This window comes from Oncorhynchus mykiss, chromosome 13, assembly GCF_013265735.2.
Source record: "Oncorhynchus mykiss isolate Arlee chromosome 13, USDA_OmykA_1.1, whole genome shotgun sequence".
Taxonomy (NCBI): domain Eukaryota; kingdom Metazoa; phylum Chordata; class Actinopteri; order Salmoniformes; family Salmonidae; genus Oncorhynchus; species Oncorhynchus mykiss.
In genome coordinates, this window is record NC_048577.1 from 43926621 (window position 1) to 43949042 (window position 22422).

The 22422-nt window shown below is 41.4% G+C and overlaps 1 protein-coding gene across 6 annotated transcripts in view; it reads right to left on the minus strand.

The window, feature by feature from the left end:
- The window catches only part of LOC110486474 (nuclear factor 1 X-type-like), a 183499-nt gene extending 161654 nt beyond the window's left edge, over positions 1 to 21845 (minus strand). Inside the window, exons 1-3 of one of the 6 annotated variants that reach the window (XM_036941173.1) lie at positions 20935 to 21845; positions 14080 to 14163; positions 6750 to 6785 (exon numbers count right to left, since the gene is read on the minus strand). In XM_036941173.1, coding sequence (XP_036797068.1) covers positions 6750 to 6785; positions 14080 to 14163; positions 20935 to 20937 — 123 coding nt within the window. In that variant the 5' untranslated portion in view covers positions 20938 to 21845. Of the gene's footprint in view, positions 1 to 6749; positions 6786 to 10786; positions 11363 to 14079; positions 14164 to 20934 lie in introns of those variants that run through there. The other 5 variants (XM_036941175.1, XM_036941187.1, XM_036941176.1 and 2 more) reach the window with 5 other exon arrangements.
- Between the last annotated feature and the right edge of the window lie 577 nt (positions 21846 to 22422).

Genomic DNA, 22422 nt, shown 5'->3' on the forward strand with positions numbered 1-22422 from the left:
GGGACGGGTGGAGGAGCATTGACGTTTGGATGCTAACAACCCCTCAAGTAAAGCTGTAACAAAAGGGCTTGTAACCTTATTTCAAGAGCTGCAAAAAAACACCTTCCGCGACAGAGCGCGCATTCAACCCGGAAGCCAGCCGCACCAATGTGTCGGAGGAAACACCGTGCACCTGGCAACCTTGGTTAGCGCGCACTGCGCCCGGCCCGCCAACCCAGAGTCTCTGGTGGCGCAGCTAGCGCTGCAGTACAGCACCCTTAACCACTGCGCCACCCGGGAGGCCCCTGTACATAAATCTTTCACTTAAAACCCCACTATAATGTACACCTCTGCAACCGCCTAAGCCATTCCTACTCACATTTATCATACATTTTAGTAGCATGACTGGGACATACAGGGAATTGCGGTCCCCACAAGAGTCCTAACTCCAAGTCGGGAACTATCCTTATTTGGGTAATGGAAAAGACATGACATGACAAATGAAAACAAACGTGTAGGGATTTGATGTAGATACTATTGGATGGTCCATCATGTCTAGATTTGACAGTCCCTATAATATGCTGCAGATGGAAAAAAGTATCTTAACTGTTGACGATAATGATATGTGTTTGGGTTGTACAAGGTTATTCTCAAGACATCCTGTGCCAAAAAGACTAACATAAACTTAGACACCTTAGACAGGAGTTGTAGTTTTTTCCTCATTCTCTTTTCAACAAAGCACTAAAAACTGGAGACCATGACAAAAGCACATTGTTTCTCCATTCAGATCGTGAGTGGTCACATGAGAAAGTGCTTTAAAAGAAATGATACCTCAAACAAGCAGACGTCTTATTAAGTATGGGAAAGGGCTGATCAAGGAGCAAAGCAACGCTGGTGTTCTAAACTCCTGCATATGTTTGAAGGAGAAGCTTTTTCACACTTGGTGAAAACATTGTTCGAGTTGGGACACAGTTCCTTGAGCTACAACAGTGATGTCATGACGTCCCCCATTGAACCTGGTGAGTGGTGACATATAACATTTTCCACTCACATTGAAAAGTTTCCATGTCCAAAGCAACACTCTGGCTTCAAGTCATTTTCAAAGCCCCAAAAGTGAAGTTCAATTCAGAGTACAGTGGATACCTTTTCCACATAGAGGAGTACCAGCAGTTATTTGTGTTCGACTACTACCAAGGGCCCTGACCTGCTCTCCACACTACTCTCAGTATGTCCTACAGCCACAGCCAGCAGAACCTCACAAGAATCTCAGGACACACACACACACGCTTTCTGTGTTTGCCCATAGCTGCTAGTCCTCCTCAGAGTTCATGTAAGGTAAGGATATGTTATATTATGCGTATATGCGTATTGATTTTCCACCACTGGCCAGGGCCCAACTTCCTGCTCTGAGGAGAGAGCTGCAGTGCTTTGTTCCCAGGGTGACAGCAATTCCTCGCTGGACCAGGTGGCCAAACAGCACAGACAGAGTGACAGAGAGAGCTAGAGAGCTAGAGAGCTAGAAAGAAAGAAAGAAAGAAAGAAAGAAAGAAAGAAACTGAGACCTACAGATGTGCAGCCATGCCAGCCTAAGATACTGATATTGTTGTTTATGATCCTCCGTCTCTCTAACTTTTTTTCCTTTTAACTTGTGTTTTTTTGCAGCTCTTGAAATAAGGTTACAAGCCCTTTTGTTACAGCTTTACTTGAGGGGTTGTTAGCATCCAAACGTCAATGCTCCTCCACCCGTCCCGAAGACAGGAAAACTCCTTCCCTCCAAGTTTAACCCATTAAATGCTCCATTTAACCCGATGAAGATCATTCTCATTCCTGATGAAAATATGTAAGCAAAACATATTGTTTACTCCGATGTACATTTTTTATCTTTAAGTGATCATTTTCAGATTGGTAATCTTATCGAGGATCGGAGTAATCAGGTTCCAACTCACGGCTGCATTCATCACAGCCTAGGCTAGAAAAACAAAACTGATTCTATTTCAACACACAAACTCAATGAGGTTTTACAAACAGCAAACAAGATTAAAGTAGTGTCATTAATTGAGCCAAAACCCACAAATTAACTTTCACCTTGATTCACCTGCTCATCGGAAAGAGTTGCAAAATGGCAACATTACATGAGAACAATGTGACGTCATTGGGTGACGTCTTCACTTTACAACTACCCTAACCTAAACTACCCCCCCCCCCCCCAACCACCACCCCTCCCCCATTGGTTGTTGTGAGATGAGGTATGTTGCAGTTGTCCGCTAATGTACATAATTGTCTCTTCAACCACAGCCAGGTGCAGGGAGAAGTGCTAATGCAGTATGTTTCCACAGTCAGATTTGGGGGAGGTTAGGGAGTGAAGTGCCATATGGGTTAGGAGTCAGTCGAGGAGCTGGCACACATGGTACGCTGGCAACACAACAGCCCCCCTCCTCCCCCACCAACACCACCTCCCCAATCATCACTCTGGTCTAGTGGTGCTGGCCGAGATTTTGACGGTCGGCACCAGACTGACAAGGGAGAGTCGAGAATGCACACCTGCGCCTCGTGCTTAAGTGTGTGCAGGTGTGGGAAGTGTTTGAGCGTGTGTGTTTGCCAGTGTATGTGTCAATTAATGCATAATGCATAAAGCCTGAGAGGGTTTGAATGTGCATGTACGTGTGTCTGTTTTCACTCACATTCTGTGTGTGTTTTGGATGGGTGTGTTAAAATAGATGTGGAGATATTACCGATTTATAGGTAAGTTTGCGACATATTTGTGTGAGCTTGTGCATGCTTGGTTATGAGTGTGTTTGTGTCTGGTAGGGAGAGAGAGAGAGCGAGAGGGAGGAAGAGGGGCAGATAGATCTCAGATTTCATACAGATGAATCCAGCAGCAATGTAATGAGGGGTCTATATATTTAGATCAGTGGGAGTTGAGGTCAGAGACCAGACTGCTGTCCCCACCTCCATAACAAACAACAGCCCCCTACTGTAGTGACCTTCAGTGGGGTGTCAATGAGCAGCAGCAGCTCTCTGCTGCTGACCTGTGACATGCCAAAACAATGGGTCTTCATGCTTTTTCTCATATTACCAATCACACACTTTATGTGAAGTTTATGCTCCATGTGAGAGAAACAAATCCAAAACATTTTGAGGTATTTGATATTAAAAGCACATCCACCTGCTTTTATAAATCACTTATAAATCAAATACAACACCACTACTGATAGACTTGGGACACAGGAGTATACATTTCTGTCTAGAACAGACTCCCTCAGTGTTATTAAACTCCATACAATCCCCTCAATTCTGAATTGTGTGGCACTTTGCAATTCAAACTGCCATTACACCCCACTACAAACCTAGTAGTGTGACAGAGTGCTAGTGGGTGAGGTCTGCATATCTCACCGATGCCCTCTGAGATAGGGCCCATCAGGCAAAAACACTAGGACGTATCATCTCCCCCACACTAACACTCCACAGGGGATGGGTAGAGAACAGAGAGAATGCTGCATGGTGAGAAATAAATGGCAAAGGAAATAAGAACAAAATACTGTAGACTTTTTCAACTGTCAAAATAACAACGCGTTCTAGCTACCACACCAAGGCATGCCTATCTCTGCAAACCCAAGCTGCCACGCCCTCTCTTACACAAATACCAACAACCTCACCATATCCTCTCACTCCCAGACAAACTAGTTGTCGGACAGTCAGTGGTCTAAATATTAGATAATAGGTGATAATAGGTGCTCCACTCTTTAGATTCATGACTAATCATGGAAAGCACATACTGTACCAACGTGTCAGTCCATCCCATGCAGCTGCCTTATTGCGCACAGCTCCGACAGAGCTGGGATCCTTCCCTCTGTTGATTTGTAGGGGAAAGCCACATTTTCACTTGAGCCCCTTCTCTCTCCCATATTGTACAGAAGTATTTGTGTTTGCCTATGTATATTCTAGCTCAATTATGTGATTTGCGCTTGTGTGTGTGTGTGTGTGTGTTCTGTAGCCATGGCAACAGCACAACATATCAGCGACCACAGAACCGCACTGGGGCTGAAGGCATTGCCAGGGTTCTGCCAAAGCATAATCCATTCCAGGGTTGACATGAGCGAAGGGAAAGGCAGGAGGGTGGAGACGGCAGTGCGGCGCATGCATGCGCGCACACACACACACACACCACTCTCTCTGCACACACACTGGATATCCTCCTATTCTTCTTGGCTGGAGACTCCCATGGCAATAGCAATAGGAATCCATTCTCCACGGATGCTAGGACAGCTGTGCAGATACTGAATGAGACTCAGTTGGTTTGGCCTTTTCTGCATGCAGCTTGAGATAAAAACTACATGGTACTTAATTCAAATCTATATTCCCTCTTGCCAAAATACATCCAATTCATCCAGTCTTTGTCTTCCCCATCACACAGTGTACTGAATTCTACATAAAATAGACAGACATGTTTTGGAGATACAACAGTGCCCCCATCATGGACTTACAAAGTCTGATGGAAAATGTTCAAAAACATTTATCAACAAAACCTTGATATGTCCTTTAAATATTCTTGATATGTTCATTAAATGTTAACACGTCGGGGCATCTCTAGGTCCAGGACACAGTACCTCCTCCCTGAGGAATAGATAACAGCACCAGCCACCATCCAGCCCAAATCTGTGATTACAGGGACCAGGGCTTTGCCACCTCATTGTTTATGGCTGTTTGAATTTGCCAGCTCCACCAACCACCAACCAACCACCAAAGGAGACTTGAGGCCGCCGGTGGTGGTGGTGGCCTGGTAGGAATTAATAAGTAAAGGGAACACAGTGTCCTTGTGAGCGTCTGGCATTGTGGCCTGCCGGTGTCCCCTTTACATGATGGGGAAAAGAGCCACCCGCTGCCACGAGACACCTACAGGGCCAATAGGGGACTCCGGTTTCACCGTAACTCCAACCTTCAACTAGGGATAGAGGAGGGGAACATAATAAAGTTCACATATCCATTAAATTCATTACTGACTTGGGCTGTCTGGAACACAGGGGTTATTTTTCTACTGGCTCATGCCAATGGCTATATTCCACACCAATCAGAAAAGCACTATCAGACTACATACATTCATTGCATCCTTCTGATTGGCTTTACTGCAGGGCAGGGGGCTTGCTCTACGCACAACTGAACTCAAGTATAGTAATATTATAATTCAATATGTCCCCCATAGAAATTCTATAAAAGGCATGAAGGCCTTTTCTTCCCACTGCAATTCTGTGTTTTGGAGCCCTACACTTTGGGTATTTGTTTTTGCCCCATTGATTAACCACAGTCAGTGCTGTCCGAGTGCCTCTTAAACATCAGTATAAAACATCATTGCCATTCAGCCTAAAAACTGTGGATCCTGTAACATAGGCTAATCCAGTGATAACCACACAGCTGCCTAATCACATTCAGACATAGGACGGAAGGTTCTGGTGTGTGTGTGTGTGTGTGTGTGTGTGTGTGTGTGTGTGTGTGTCTTTAATTCAAAAAATCCAACATTTCTGTTTATTCAGACTGTGGTTCCATCAGATTTTAATCCCCTGAACAGCTGTTCCAACTCATTTTCCAGGCCTGGGGAGAGAGAGGGGATAGGACAGGAGGAGGGGGGAGAGGACAGGAGGAGGGGGGAGAGGAGGAGGTGGAGGAGAGGTTAGAGTAGGGGAGGGGTGAGGAGAGGTTGGAAGGAGAGGGGTGAGGAGAGGTGGAGGGAGTGGAGGAGGGGAGAGGAGGGGGATGGGTGAGGAGAGGTTGTAAGGAGAGGGGTGAGGAGAGGAGGAGGAGGGAGTGGAGGAGGGGAGAGGAGAAGAGGAGGGGTATGGGTGAGGAGAGATCGGAAGGCCGCCTCACAAAATGTCTACAAGGAGGTTTCAGTGGAATATGTTTTTATTCAAAACACCATGCCTGTTAACAACTGATAATGACATAGACAAATATAATCTATCTTCATGCAGCAACACACAGTAATACATACTCACTTAGGCCTAACATAATTTAGGATAATTTAGGCACGTGATTAAGCCACAAATGTATCCATGGAGGTAATTAAGACAAAGATGAATTATTTAATGATCTGCAATACAAAGATGACTTGCAACAAGAAATATGTTCCTTAGGACTAAATTGTTTCTAAAATCTACAAATATATGTTTAGTCTTTCTGTCTCAAATATGCATGCAAATAATGGGTTTATGGTAAAACATTTTGGGTTTGCCACTCAAGGGTTAATTGCATGAAAATGGGAAAAGCAAGATACATTTCCAAGGCAACAAGTTAGCTAATTTTAGATGACATCATGAAATTATGTGACTTACTTTTGCTAAACATTAGGCCTATCTGCTTGAATAGACGGCTAGTAGGCTACTTTCAGGCCAATCGGTGCTGCTGGGCTACAAACTGCAGAAATTAGGCCCATAACGAAACTGTATTAAATAGCCATCTTGCTCTTTCTCCGCAGTTAACTTTTGGTTTATGTATGTTAAGCTTTTTAAACAACTTAGTAGGACTTCAGGCCGACAGAATAAGTGATTTGACTAGCAGTGAGTTGTCTAGAAAAAACGGGCCTTGACTGCTTTTCAAGAAAGTACGAACGTGTGAGAAATACATTTAGCAAATGATGCTTCCTTTCAATATGATTAAGGTTTTTAACATTTTGAGTAAAAAAAAAAAGAAAGAAATATGGGCTTCAACAAACTATGATAACAATGCCTAATAAAATGTATATAACACACATTAAAATATAATAGGGCAACACTTACCACTAATGGATTGTTTAGAAGGTGAGTAGTGCAATACTTTAGTGTCGCGAGGGTGTTAAGAGGTGTGAAAAGCATTCCCGCGCAGGGGTCACCGTCCCGCGAGCAGAAGAGCAAAGAGAAGAGGATGTTAAACTGTAGTACGAGTAAGAATAGTATAGGGTGATCACATTTTATTTATTGTATAAACTTTTGAGCATACACAAAGTCATTAGCGTAAAGTGGCTTCTTAGGCAAATGCGAAAAGAAAATGGTTATGACCTGGTGCGCTTTATGGGAACAAGCCAAGCATGCCATGCTTCCGTGTTATAGCCTAACAATAGTCTATGCCTAACAATGACTATAACAACAATAACAATGTCATTTTTATTTTTCAATATCACGTATACTCCACTGTGTAGAGAAGGAAAGTGTTGAATTCTGCTTTACTGATCTAATCTGGCTTGATTATACGTCCCTATGACATAAATGAAAAACGCCTACACTCTTACAAAAAAAGGGGTTATTCGGGTGTCCCCATAGGATAATATTTTTTGTTCCAGGTAAAACTATTCTGGGTTCCATGTAGAATCCTCTGTGGAAAGGGTTCTAAATGCAACTCAAACGGTACCTGGAACCAGAAGGGTTCTTCAAAGGGTTCTCGACAGCCGAATAACCCTTTTAGGTTCTAGATAGCACCTTTTCTTCTAAGAGTGTAGTGCTGCAAGACTGGAAAAGGCAACGCTATTCTGATAATGGTGTCTAATAGCTCAGTCAATAGCCTATATCAGCCAGCCACACAACACGGTGAATTTGGTATAGTCTATTTCCATACCTGCTGTGGATACTTTTGGTATGGGCTTACATTGTAATGTTTATAACATCATAAAACATGTATAAAGTAACACACGAATAAAGTATATCCGAACCTCTGAATGCTTTCCATAATTTGCCTCCATTCCACCCCATCCATCTCGCCAGTCACCAGAAAGGCTTTTACCACTGTTAATCATTTATTCGATTGTTTATATTGTGTTGCCATATCCGAGGTCCAAACTCGTTTTTTAAAATGATTAACCTTAATTAAATAAACAAAAATGTGAGTCTACATCTGCAGACAAGAGGCACATCAGAAGTGACGGGAATGCAGGAGTCTTGGGCTGGGCTGAGAGGCGCAAGCTCCACGCACGCTGGACGAGTGCAATGCACAAAGCTGTTCTCTTGTTGAATATCTCCCTAAAATGCATGAACATACCAAACTCTATGTAGTCAATGTATAGCTTTAAATAATATATTTATATAGTTTATCCAGTCCTAATGATTTAGCCTATGGGCTTTATTCTGCATATGTGCAGCACGTGCGGAATGTGCAGTCAGTTCTGTTGTCAAAAAAATTCTGGCTCTATCAAGCTTCATTTTCTTTTCATACTGCCGTATAACCGCTTTAGTAAAATAATTACAACATTTATCAATTCCAGAAACACTGTAAATAAATATGCATTAACAAATTAAGCTATATGTGTAAACTGCTTAACTGTTGGAGAGAAAAGTTCGAGTCTATATAGAGATTCGTCTCTGTGCATCTGATAAAGTCCCATTCCATCATTTCTAAATATGTGGGCCTATTTTCTTTCTCAGTTGCATTTAATTAATTTAGACCCGTGTGGCCTAAAAAGTACAAGACCCTCTCTTCCAATATATATCCACTTCTAACAAAAGTATTCAAATCAGATTTGTCTTTTTCTGTCAATCTGGGAGTAGAATAGAGAACAACATATCATTCTACAGTTTTAAATGGAAACAGACTACTGGCCGTGCCCGCAACTGAGAAAAACACCCTCTCTGCCTCTGTAACAGGAGTCAGAGGCATGGAAGTAAAATTGTTTTAATACAACACTGTAAAATCAGGAATAAACTACGCATCACACAGGCCTTGGCAGTCTACTGTCCAGTGAAACCAAGGGATAAACAAGTTTGCTTTATAGGAATAGATTTCCAACAGTTATGCCACCGGTTAGGAGAGTCATAGAATTGCAGATAATATCAACAACCATTCTATTTTGGACGCAGAAAAAGGCATGGCTTTTTAAAGAATCCATAAAGAACAAACAATCTACACAGAAATGCATAGAAAGAAGAGCAGCAGACCACTACAATGTTTTTGCAGAACCAGGTATATATTAATGCAGAGTTAAATGATGGGTGCCTCGCGATTCAGTTTAGGCCAAGGAACTTTGTAGGTTTATATTATGAGGGTTTGTATTGCTAAAATATAAAATATTTTCAGTCAGTGGGCTCAAAAACCCCTGTTGTATGTCACATTTATCTGTGAACATATACTGTTGACAGTACAACTTCAAGCAGAGCTTTCTCTGGTGCTTCCCTCCAAGTTACTTTGTCAAGCTAAGGAAAATTCCAGTTCCAAGAGTAATGATATTGCACGTAAGTCATAAATGAATAGTTACTGAACCTCATATATTTAGGGTTCTTGGTGAGTCCAAAAAAGTTAAGCAATGATGTGTGATATCTGGCCATTTTAGAATCGAGCCTGACCTTAAATCACTGTTCATATAGGACGATTACTAATACACATGATGCTTTCAAAGTAAACACATCCATAAACTAAATAACTAACTCATTTAAGTTCTTATGACTGTGCAATGCACCTTTTTGTTACAATCCATTGACCACATCTCTGAAAAAGTTACAACAGGCACTATAATACATGTTAACACTCTCTTTCCTCCAGGACAAATAGACTATAATTTCATAAAATAGAAAAAGAGAAGCTTTATATACACTTTCCCCAAAAACATGTCTTGAATTCTTGATTTTAAAAAAGATCATGTAGATTCTGAAACTGTTACCTGATCAACTCTCCAGTTTTAACACAATATATCAAAACAGATTTTACCATTAATGAGCATATTGAACAATAATTTATTTAGTTATATTATATAGCAAGAGATTCTATATTGCTTAACAAAAGTACATTTTATTTGGGTAGGACCTTATCAATTACCAATTAGTGCCAATAAACTGTTCAACTCATAAGCTATTCTTAGCTGCCCAACTGTCCTCAGAAATGTGGAATATTGCATGTGGAAGTACAAGAGTAATTCCCTATTGAATATGAGTGAACTTTACAATGCATGGTGTATGTATACCAAATATAGCAGGTTGTGGGGTCTGGACATCCACTGTATAGTTGAAAGTAGGTTATACATTTAGGGGAAAGCAGCACAGAGTAAAACATCAGAGGTAGGTTTCTTATTCAAAGTTATGGAATATTTATTGGCTGTACATTTTGGGATGGTTGTTTTACTATGAACAGAAATGGTCAAGAGTTTATAATAGCAGATTAAATACAGCATTTGTGCTAGGTACAGTGGACCAGAGTCACTAAAATAAGATAACATCAACTGGGCATGACCAGAACCTTGAAAATAATCCTTATGGCGCATATATGCAGTGAGATACTCGTGCGGAAAATAGTCTATACATTATATTCCCGAACATTTACTTTCACTAAATACGTACGTTATATTAATCAGAATCGAGCAGTAGGCTACTGTAGAACTGGCGGCAGCACACACCGACCTAAAGCCCTCGACTGTCACAGATTCAACCGTTAGCGGATAAAGCTTTTTGACGGCCACGCTTCCACGTGTAGCCTCTCTCACTGCCAAGCGTTTGCGAGATCAACATTTTGGAAAATGTCAATGTAAGACCATCACATGTAACACTAAACTTCAGTCCAGTTTCTACACTCACTCCTTTCTCCTCCTCCACTTCTCCCCTCCTCCACTCCTTTTATATTAAATAGATTCGGGAGGAGCGCCATTTTCTCTACAAAACCATGTGTAATGAAAGCCATGCAAAGAAATGCCATCTAAGAAGAAAAAGTGTCAGCGATACAAGGTAAATACTATCAGAAAGGAACAAAGAGTAACAAATAAACTCAAATTCAACTATTACATAGTTGCAAATGGTGGGAGCACTAATCTAACCCGCAACCCCGACGGTATACTAAGCAATAACAATTAAATAATGGCATTTACCTGTGTCAAGCAGTACGGGGAGTACATGGTTATTTTTAGAAATGAAAATTGGAGAGCTTATTTAAATTGGATGGAAGTTCGCTGTAGTGCTGCATTGCCTCGCTCGCCGTCCTGTTTCGCTCACTCCATGCTGTACTGTAACCCCGCCTAGAAGGCTGAAAGTGAAAGCTTACACAAACTTTTTGGGAAAAAAAGTTGTCTCCCACCCTCTTCCATGGATTCTCCTGTCGTGCGCACGGATATATATTTTTTTGATCAAGGGCGACGGTGTTTGCTATACAACATAATATCATTAACATGACTCTCCCAACTTCGTAAATCATGCTTGGGCAAACTAATGCTTAATCCGGTCGTTTCAGCTCATACTCAGTAAACATGCATAATGACAATACACCGTTCTCTTTCTTTAGGGTAACAAGTATGTTATTACAAGGGTTAAATGAATAGGAACGCCGAATGCGTACTATCCAGCGTTTTATCAATACAACGTGTAGAGTAGCCTATATCCCAAACGAGAAGGTAACATGCTTTACAGAAGGTCCGCCAGTCTGAACATTGTTTTTTGCAATGAGCTAAACATTTGCTATAGCTACGATGTGATTTTGTTTTGATGTGTTTTCTATGAAATATGTTTATAGGCTTATTAGCCTACCATTTAGTAAAGTCCATACAAGCATAAGAATGTGATTACTGTAAGGTCAAAGGTGATGCTTCATATGGGGCCTATGGCCGACAATAAAGACATACTGTTGATAAATAAAGACTTGATATTAAGAGATTGACTTGAAATATTGGAAATGTCATTTGTTTTCCATCTGAGAAACGAGAAGATAGCCAAAATATTTAATGAGATTGGAATAGAACAACACTGGGATCTTGGTTTGGATTCATTTTTATCTAGACCCATGTACATTTTACTCTCGCTATGTAAATGAATGGGTATACCTAAAATAGTATTACATTGTTATTACACTACAGTTACTCTGCCTCTGCATAAATAAACAAATGTAAAAAATATTTGTCAGTGTTCTGCACGTTTTGTGTTACTTCTATGTGTTACCCCTGATACGAAGGCACTTTCAGCATGTTAACTGAATTTCAGTGCACACTTCCAGCCCAGGCCGATGTACAAGTAGGACATTTCATTGCAGAGTGTATAGAACACTATCAGACATCAGCTCCAGACTGAAACCTGTAATGGTGACTGCAGTTGAAACAGCAGAGCCACACTGTTGCTCTGGCTTGGGGACATTTGCTCAATGAAGTTGACTTGAAAATTAAAAACAGCCCAACCTAAGGACTGCTTGATAAGAACATACTGTATGCTACCAAAACAAGATAGTGTCCCAAGGAAGGGGGAGTGTATTAGAAAACACAGAATATTGGTCATACTGAGAACAATGTACAGAGGCATGTACCCTCTCACAGACAAAATCTCTCTCTCTCAATTCAATGGGCTTTATTGGCATGGGAAACGTATGTTTACATTATACACACACACACACACACACACACACACACTTTTTTACAAAGGAATAAAACAAGTTTTGGACCAGGTCCTAAGTGTGGTATAGGGTTTGGTGGGGGTAAAGTCACTGTGGAGCGGAAATTTTGATCTGACAACTGGAGTCCCTCAGATTTATGGAGGCCTACTGCTTGTGCATTTACACCACAAGCCTCTGCAGGAGAAACAAAGAGATCTGAGCTCTGTGTGGCCAATTATACTGCACACAACCAGGGGAGCCAGAGACTGAGGTAGGTCAGAGATAGAGAGAGACAGAGAGGGAGGGATGGAGGGAGGGGAAAGTGTGTGGTCAGGGGGTTGTGCAGACCACATAACTGTACCCTCCCCTTCTCACCACACAAGGTCATGCTCACAGCATTCCATACCGGTTAATTCCATCCGTGAATATGAAATGACTGAAATGACAAACGTTACCTTGATATTTTGAAAAATATATACCAAAATAAATTCTGATAAGCACTAACTTTCAGAGTGACAAACATACACATCATTTGGGCAGTTGTGTAACAGCAGGTGGAATGAATCCTGTTCCCAAGTTGTAGTCTCTGTCTAACTCAGTGTATTCATGGAAGTTCTCTCTCTCTATCTTTCTCTCTCTGAAGTCATAAAAAGCACACAGGACCACAAAAGTGAAAGGTTACAGAGAGTGGGTTTCGAAGGGGATCAAAAACTGTTTTCCTCCTTTATAGAGTTGAGTTGACTGCAACACACGCAAACACTCATCCAGCATCGCTCCTTAAAATGAGCCCCACATTTAGTGGTCTATGGGAGTAAATCGCTCATTAAGTAACACATGGTAGAGCCATATGCTATGGTTGTTGAGTCTCTCCTTTTCACACGCTGGAATATACATATTTGCTGTGCTACAACACTCATTGTGTTAAAGTCAATCATGGATTTGCGGTTCTAATGAAGTACTGTAGCAGCATCTGCTAGGGTTGTTTTGTATACCACGAACACACAGAATCTATGGAACAACTCAAATGCAAGTTAAGCACAGAAGTCACAGGGTTCAAAGTTTGTGCTCTAAGATTAGGATTCGCAACCAACTACTCCCTCATATATGAAGACAAAATGGACAGACAGAGGATTCTGAGGTAGCTGGAGTGGTGATGTGTGGGGCCTAACCTCCCTATGAGGAGGTGAGTACAGATACCCTTCTCTGGATGGCCTTGAACTCATTGGCCCTGATATCTAATATGGTCATATTAATGCTTCTCCCCTCTCCAACTTCTCCACCAACCATGATACTCAATTACCTCCCATTATGGCTCATTTCTGTACCCCGGGACACACAATACACTGTAGCAACCCAGATTCTCTATAACTTGGCGAAAGGCTTTAGCTGGAAACAAAGAGTAGAAAACTGTCTCCCACCTCATTAACAATCACATTTTCAGTCATCCACAGACTCCCACTCCCCCGATCCCGCAATTCTTTTTTTATTACCATTTCATTTCAGGCCGATCGCTGTAAATCCAATGCGCTCGCTTTTCATTTTATACAACCTCTGCATGCTGCACATTATCGTTATATTTTTCTTTCCCACGAGGGAAGGGCGCTTCGGCGGAGTTGCAAGGCCCTTTTCTCAAAGTGTGTGTGGAAATAATGATTGTAATGGTTTGCAGCTGAGGAGAGGGAGCTGTGAGTGACATTATGATTGTGGTGCAATCACCAAGAGCATGAAAGCAGACCATCAGTCAGAATAATGACTAATGACTCAAATAACACATTAAATAATCATAATAATAACAATAATAATGCATACCCTGTAGGAATCTGATACTACAAAGCATTCAGGCATCCCAGGACCTCTGGAGGGGTCTTCATTCACCAGAAAGGTTTCGGTGGCCTGAAACGTAACACAACAGTCATTCATAGTATCAATGCCTTTACCATCCTTTAAACATCTCCTTACCCTATACAACACACAACACAACATCATTTTAAAATGAATAATAACATAATTATAATATCATTGCTATTATGTATTTATGATGTATTAATTATTATATGATGTATAATTCTAACTATTGTTATTAATATTGGTAAAAATTTATGTGCCAATTACAGTTCAGTTAAGCAACATCAGCATCCTGTACATAACCTCTAATGGAAAATCCCTACCCCTCTTCTACTCACACACAAAGCATGATTCATAATGTGCACTAGCCAACTCATATATGATGCAGGCCTGAACTCCGGTGCTAGAACCAGAATGGAAACCAGACCGTTTCAGCTGCTTTTGGATCACACCACACAATACACACTGACACAATGGCATTTCCTGTCCCTGGTTGTCACCTGGTGACTTCTCCCACAGTGGTGACTGATTCAGCACAAAACATTCACACGGGGCATACATTCACTGATCGATGCAGCAAAGGTATTTTTCTAAGTGTTGTTTCCATTCAGCACAGTTCATTTGTATGCTGTGGAACACACCAGCTGGGCCTTGAGCGCTGAATGAGCATCCATTCCAATTCTGCCGTCAATTGAGGCAGGCCAGCCCAGACAACATAGCTGGGAGGAAACCTTGGTATGGAGAGCTGGGGAAAAATCCTATTTTCCAGAACCTTAAATCCTGATTTCTCAAGTTTCACAAAACAGGAACAAACACTGTTCGAAGCCAACTCTGAATGCATGCTACTCTTAACTTGTACCTGGTAAACATACACTATATACACTAAAAACAGACATTAACACACACACACACACACACACACACACACACACACAGAGAGAGAGAGAGAGAAAACACAGGAACAATACTTGAAGGAATACTTACACACACAGACACATGCATAAACAAACAACACTATAATAAGTCCCAGACTTTGGCTAACCAAGATGTGGCTAGAAACACAGGCTATTCATATCCCACCCAATGAGAGGTTAGCACTCTTGTCTTTTCCCTTTCCCTTTTAACACTGAAGGGGCATCTGTGCCTGTGCCTGTGTGTGTATGTGTTGGTGTGTTTGTGTACGCTGTATAAACTAATCATTTAATGCAAATCCATTGCTTACTTTTGTATGTTTACTCTTCAAGTTAGATTTCCGAATAAGAAATGTGAGTGCAAGTCATCCAAAAGAACCGAAAACTCAAATTAGACGATTCATGACGTCCGGCTTCAACAACCATGTTCGTACCGGCCATCATTGATATATATGGAGGAGAACAGAGTGAAACCATGAAAGAGTTGTTCCATTACAAGAAATGCTGTTTCTCAGCTCTTCAAAGGTTGTTGAAGACCAAGGTTCATCTGTAGTATGTCCTTTACTCTTCTAATGGACATAGGCATATCGTCCTAACAAAGGCATTTACAGTAGTAGTTCTGCTTGCCACATATTGGCTATTGCTGTGATAATGATACCGGTCTCTTCATCAGAGAAAGAGGCTTATTCTCAGGCCTGAGGGTGTTACAGTACTAAATGCGGTTGGATTGACCAGTGGTTTGCTGAAAGGAGGGAGGAATGAAGGGGTGGAAGGATGAAGGAATAGCAGAGTTAAACCTCTCTCTCCCTCTCTGCTGCATGGATTGCCTTCACACTTGAAAAGGGGCATCATTTGTTTGAGGCGGCACTGATTGTTTGATGTAGCTCCCTGTAGCACTGGCCCCCTTTTCCCTTTTCTCTGTGTTTTTATGGAGCATGTTGTCAATTATATATGCCACCCTTTTTCTATATATATGCAACAGATGAGCAAATATAGTATCAAGGACTCACTTAATTAACACCTGAAAAGCTACAAAAAGTGATTTGATGTCTGTGATTGAGTGGCCTAGATGGGCTGTTATACCGAATTCAAATGTTCATCAAAAGCAATTGATTGTGATTTGATCTCTTAACATTCCCATGTTTGGTGAACACTGAATGCTCAATGCAACTGTGTGGGTTTGACCAGCAACTAAAACAAAGGCAGAAATGCTTTCTTTTCCATGCCGCAGACACACAGTCTCTCTCATCAAAATGATATACAGTCAAGTCCATAATGATTGACACCCTGATCTATTTTGCATGGTAACATTTTGGGGAAATTAAATTATTATTTTTTTAATTTTACCCCCTTTTTCGTGGTATCCAATTGTTAGTAGTTCCTATCTTGTCTCATCGCTACAACTCCCGTACGGGCTCGGGAGAGACAAAGGTCAAAACACAACCCAACCAAGCCGCACTGCTTCTTAACACAGCTTGCATCCAACCCGGAAGCCAGCCGCACCAATGTGTCGGAGGAAACACCGTGCACCTGGCGACCTGGTCAGGGTGCACTGTGCCTGGCCCGCCACAGGAGTCGCTAGTGCGTGATGAGACAAAGATACCCATACCGGCCAAACCCTCCCTAACCCGGACAATGCTGGGCCAATTGTGCGTCGCCCCAGAGCCTGGGCTTGAACCCAGAGTCTCTGGTGGCACAGCTAACACTGCGATGCAGTACCTTAGACCACTGTGCCACCCGGAAATTAAATGATTTTATACTAACTCTAATGGACTTGAACCCCACTGAAAACCTGTGGTTTGAATTGAAGAGGGCAGTCCATTGGAGCAGATGAAAGATATCAAGGATCTGGAAAGATTCTGTATGGAGGAATGGTCTAAGATCCCTCCCAACATGTTCTCCATCTCATAAAACTTTTTAGAAAAAGGCTCAGTGTGGCTATCATCACAGGGGAAGGGTGCTAGAGTATTGAAAACAGGGGAAGGGTTCTAGAATCTAGAGTATTGAAAACAGGGGAAGGGTTCTAGAATATTGAAAACAGGGGAAGGGTTCTAGAACCTAGAGTATTGAAAACAGGGGAAGGGTTCTAGAGTATTGAAAACAGGGGAAGGGTTCTAGAGTATTGAAAACAGGGGAAGGGTTCTAGAGTATTGAAAACATGGGAAAGGTTCTAGAGTATTGAAAACATGGGAAAGGTTCTACAGTATTGAAAACAGGGGATCCAATCATTTTGATCCCTATCTTTTTCAGAATTGTTTTTAATGACTTTGTTTAAAAAAATATATATTTCTCTGAGCAATTGTATTAGTATATAATAACTTATTTTCCTTTTTTGAGCATACAATATTGCTCAGTATTTGTATTATACAGTCATTTTTGCTCACCTCGATCAAGGGTGCAAATAATTATGGACTGTATGTATGGGGGTTGCCCCACTTGGCATATTTTCATGGCAAAGGATAAGTTAAAACATCTCTCTCTGTGCGTTGTGTGAGTCCACGCCAGAGCCACCTCAGGGAACAATGCTGGAAAAATGGGATATTTTACACCTGCATCTCAGGAGGTGAGGGGTAAGAGGGGGGTGGGTGGGGGGAGGTAATAATTAGAAGGGTGTGTTGTAGGATTGGAGATTGCTTATTGTTGTAGGGCTGTTTGGGGTTTGCCTTTGATCCTTTCTCTTGCATTCCATTTTAAGTCTGAGGTGTGGATAATGTATTTGATGCAAGTTTATTATGTTTACTCAACCTGGTTCTAAATACAGAAGAAATTTTGAAAAATTAAATATGCAAATACAACTCAACTGATAAATAGCCTGTGAGCTCAATTGAATGAATAATGGTGCTGACTCTAATTCTTCATTGGAGACCCTCAACTGGAGAGAGGCAAAAAGACATCAACTGTTGGGAAATTATTTCAAATTAAACATGGAGGGCAGAAGAGACTGTAAAACAGTTCCAAACTAAATGGAATGAAATGACTCATTAAGCGTTGGTGTGCAGTCTGCATTGGTCATAGCACTATTGTTGAGTCTGGACTATATCAAACATTTGAGGCACTATTTTGAATACCATTTACATGACCTGCTCAGCGTCATCTCAATTTGGTCTGACGCTAAAAATACACTATAATATAATGCACATTTAATGTGTGCCCAAGAATGCGGGACAACAGGTTAGTGAGGGGTGGCAGGTAGCCTAGCAGGTTGACTAGCAGTTAAGAGTGTTGGGCCAGTAACCGAAAGGTCGCTGGTTTGAATCCCTAAGATGACTAGGTGAAAAATAGGTGAATAATCTGTTGATGTGCCCTTGAGCAAAGCACTTAACCCTAATTGCTCTTGTAAATTGCTCTGGATAAGAATATCTACTAAATGACAAAAATGTAAAAATGGGTGTGATGTGGACATCTTCTTCTCTCTGCAGTGGGCCCTGCAAGATGCCTTTAAGGGCTGAGGCTGGCATTCTAAAACAGGGGGCCTCATTCTGAAGAATCAGGATGGCTCAAAATGCAACACAACTTCTGCAGCATATGGACAGCTACCAAAACTTGATCCATGTTCATAGTCTATGTACATAGTCCTCATAGGTTATGGCTTCACTAGCACATACACCTGCAATAACATCTGCTAAACACGTGTACAGTATGTGACCAATAAAATGTGATTTGATTTGAGTCTACCCTAACTGCTAATCTAAGATGACCTTACATGACACCAAACCTATAAAATGAAATGAGAAACTGACCTCGGATCAGAACTGAGAGACAACTCTCTGCACCCTTTATAGGATCACAACCAGGGGTTAATATGACATATATGCATGCCATCACCACCTCCAAGTGTTTATTTAACAAAGACAAACCCTAGCATTCATCTGGATTGCAACGCCAATAAGGATACGGTAGCCTCTACACCACAGATCACAAAAGGGCAAAGGAGGACCCATATACACAGTGAGAGATGACATCACTGGCAGCGACAGACAAGAGCTGTTGAAAACATATGGCCTGGAAACCGCCTGTTTGATCATCTCGGGGTGAGCTGCTCCCTCTGTACATACACATCAACATCTACAGAGTGGGATATACAATTACCTAACAATTTACACAGCTCCTTGAGATTATGATACAGTACTCCTTCTTATACAAATCACACACATCCTGACCCTGGGCCAGACCATGGAGCACTCTAAAAAAGACAACTTTTAGGGCCTGAAGTCAATAGAGGGAACGGCATTATAGAATACTTAGAAAAGAGAGCATACATTATTTTGTGAAGCATATAAAGCACATGTTATTCTTCAATATCTGCATATATTTATGCACTCCTAAACTACAATATATTTGATAAGTGAAGGACTCAATGAACAGGGTGAGTTTGAAAGATTGCCTTAGCATCCTTAAATACTGATTATGTGTGTTTACATGTCTAGAATATGTTGGGCAGAAATTCTGTCTAGCTTTTAATTAAAAAGAGGTGACTTGCTAAGTAGCTGAAAAACAAATAAACATAACCCCATGTGAGGCCTGTCCTGAATGTTGTTTTTATATTAAGTTACTGTTGAGCTACTTGGACTAGTGCCATTCCAGTTTGCAAGTAAACACATAATTATTCAGACAAATACTTTTCCATATTCATGTGCAAATAGAATTGTAGGAATCGACATGTCAGTGGTTCCTCAATAGGCAATGTACACAAAATGGCCAACTCAACTGATCCTATGCCAAGAGATCAAGCTGAAGGCCAAGGACCTTCATTAAGTAACACTTTCCATGACTAATGTAGAACCTAATAGCAGTCCACTTCTACCCAATATCCCACAACTGGACTACTTTGGGAAAACACACAAAACAAATAAAGGACCAGAATAGATGTCCTTTGTGCTTACATTTAATCAGGAGTCGGGTAGTTTTACTTGACAGTCTTAGAGACATGATTCACCCCATTGTTTTACTGTGTAAAGATTGTATCAAACTTTGTTTTGGTCTAGGCCTACTTATACTGTTCTCAAGAAACTCATGTTAAATGTTTCAAGTCATAGAGGAAATTAACCTCTACTGAACTAAACTCTCCATTACAATATCATAACATGCCATCCATCACAAGGGCCAGTGCTGTGGACTTGGTGGGTCTAGTGGTTATTAGAATGGTATTGTGCTCTCCTTACTGCCCTGAATTCAGTGAATAGCCTTTACAGCTATGCGTAAATACGCAGCCGTCGGTAAGACGTTATACCGGTAGATAATATTTAACAACAGAGCACGAGTGGAAAGCAGTCTCGCCAATTATCTTCCACAACTAACATTGATTTCAGCAATAAATTCCAACACTTAGGGTAACGTCCCCTATAAACAGTAGCCAAAATGCGCTTATAAACCAAAAAGTAAATGCGCTCGTTGACTATTCACATTAGGTGAATTCGGCTTTTATGTTACTGCTTATTCAATTTCTTGACGCGTTTGGATTGTGCAACGCTGCCTTGACTTTGTGTATAATATAGATACATCAAAGTAGATGCTTTATTGGTGGAGAGCCGTGCTCTGCTTTTCAATAAGGGGGCGACAGCATGACCACGAGCTGCAATGACTGGAAGCAGCTCAACTGCCCCGGGAATGTGGTTGAGTGGAGGATAAAGGAAGATAAATGATCCGCGTTATCCTTGTTCAAATATAACCCACTTCTATATATGATTTAACATAAAATCCCATACAGTATCAATATGAGTTTGGGTAGTGCAAAGTTAACTTTAAAGTACGGTATTACTCCTTAAACCACTCAAGATAACTTTGGGGGTAATCATTAATCGTTTTTGATGCACTAGCGTCATGTTTTTCCTGTTTAAACAAAACATTAAGATGATTACAAGCTTTCAGATACATAAAAGAGCAAATTATTGATTTACACAGCACGTACCATTGTGGAGCAGGGAAATGTGCCAACAGTCTCAAATACCCATTTTCAACTCTAAAAAAGTTCAGCTTCCAAAAAAAGTGTGGGAGAGAGAAAACTACTCGTTTCTTCTGATACCGGAAGCAAAATAACCCTAATACGGGACGGCCTGTGGGCCGGAGAACATTTTTTTAAATTGTAGTTTTACTGTTTCCTCCAACAGGGAAAGGGAAGGGAAACGGCTTATCCAAGTCAACCACTTCCCGGCTTCATTCGGGGTGTTTATGTCCGCTATTCACGCGTGGGACTTCCATGAAAACACGGGCGGCGGTTGTCGGAGCTGTGAGGACTTGCTCTGGTCGCCTGTCAGTGCGCCATCCCTTCCGTCCGCTCTGTTCACGGAATACCCAGTGAGGCAAATCCGTGCACGATGCTAGCGTATCGTCAGCTCCCAAGTAACAGAGCAGAGGTCTCTCTTTGCAAGGGGCCGACAGTAAGTAGACTCTACTTACGCGCTCACAAATCAGCTGTTGCTTCTGTGTGCCTCAAATGAACTCTGTGTTATCCTCATCCTCTGGTCCTCCTAATAAAAAACAATACAAAAATGGAATTCCCTTTGGTTCTTCTTCACTTGTTATTCAATGCCCACATTTACTCGAGATATAAAAAAAAAGGAGACCACAACTAGTACCAGATCTGGCACCATAGATGTTGGAAGTTTTGGAGAGAGGTGATACTTGATCATATCACTATGCCAGGCGACTTCACGAGAACGCGCATATGTATACGCTAATCCCGGTACATATGACGAGTGAATGAAATAGTTGGAGTTAACAGCTGTTAAAGTGTAATAAACCCAGAAAAAAAGTGCTGTGGCGGCCCAGAGCGCACCGAGGCGCAGCAGTGGATCGCGGCCGGAGAAGTGGAGGGCTGGTGAATTATTAATAAACGGAGTGGTTCACAGTCTGTCGTGCTCAGTGAGTAACCAGGACGGCAGCTGGGGGTTAGATGAATTAAATACGGACTCAGAGTAAACCGTGGACGGCAGGGGATTACCACTCACCGGCTACAGTGTAGAGGCAGAGCGGGAACGCAGGGAGGGAGGGAGAGCAGAGAGGGAGGTGGTATGATAAAATCCAAATCATTTTAACATTGGTCAATGATATAAACTATAAGTTACAAACCTCTCTTAACGGTATTAGGCCTAGATAACATTTAATCATTATCCAAAACAAAGATGTAATCAGTGCACACTGCAAGCAGGGATGTTTCTTAGATTTTTACATGTTTATTTAGGCTAGTCATGCCAAATATTTTACAACGATGACAATTTGACAGTAAAGGCCTGGCAGTTATGAGGCCACAGTAAGCTATATGAAAATATTTTGTAGTCTAGATTAATATAAAAGGACACCTTTTTCAACATAATAATATGCCCCATGTGTGACCGTCACGGTCCTGTTTATGCGTTTTAGTAAGAACAGAGCAGGTTTGGAATAACTTTCTCAGACT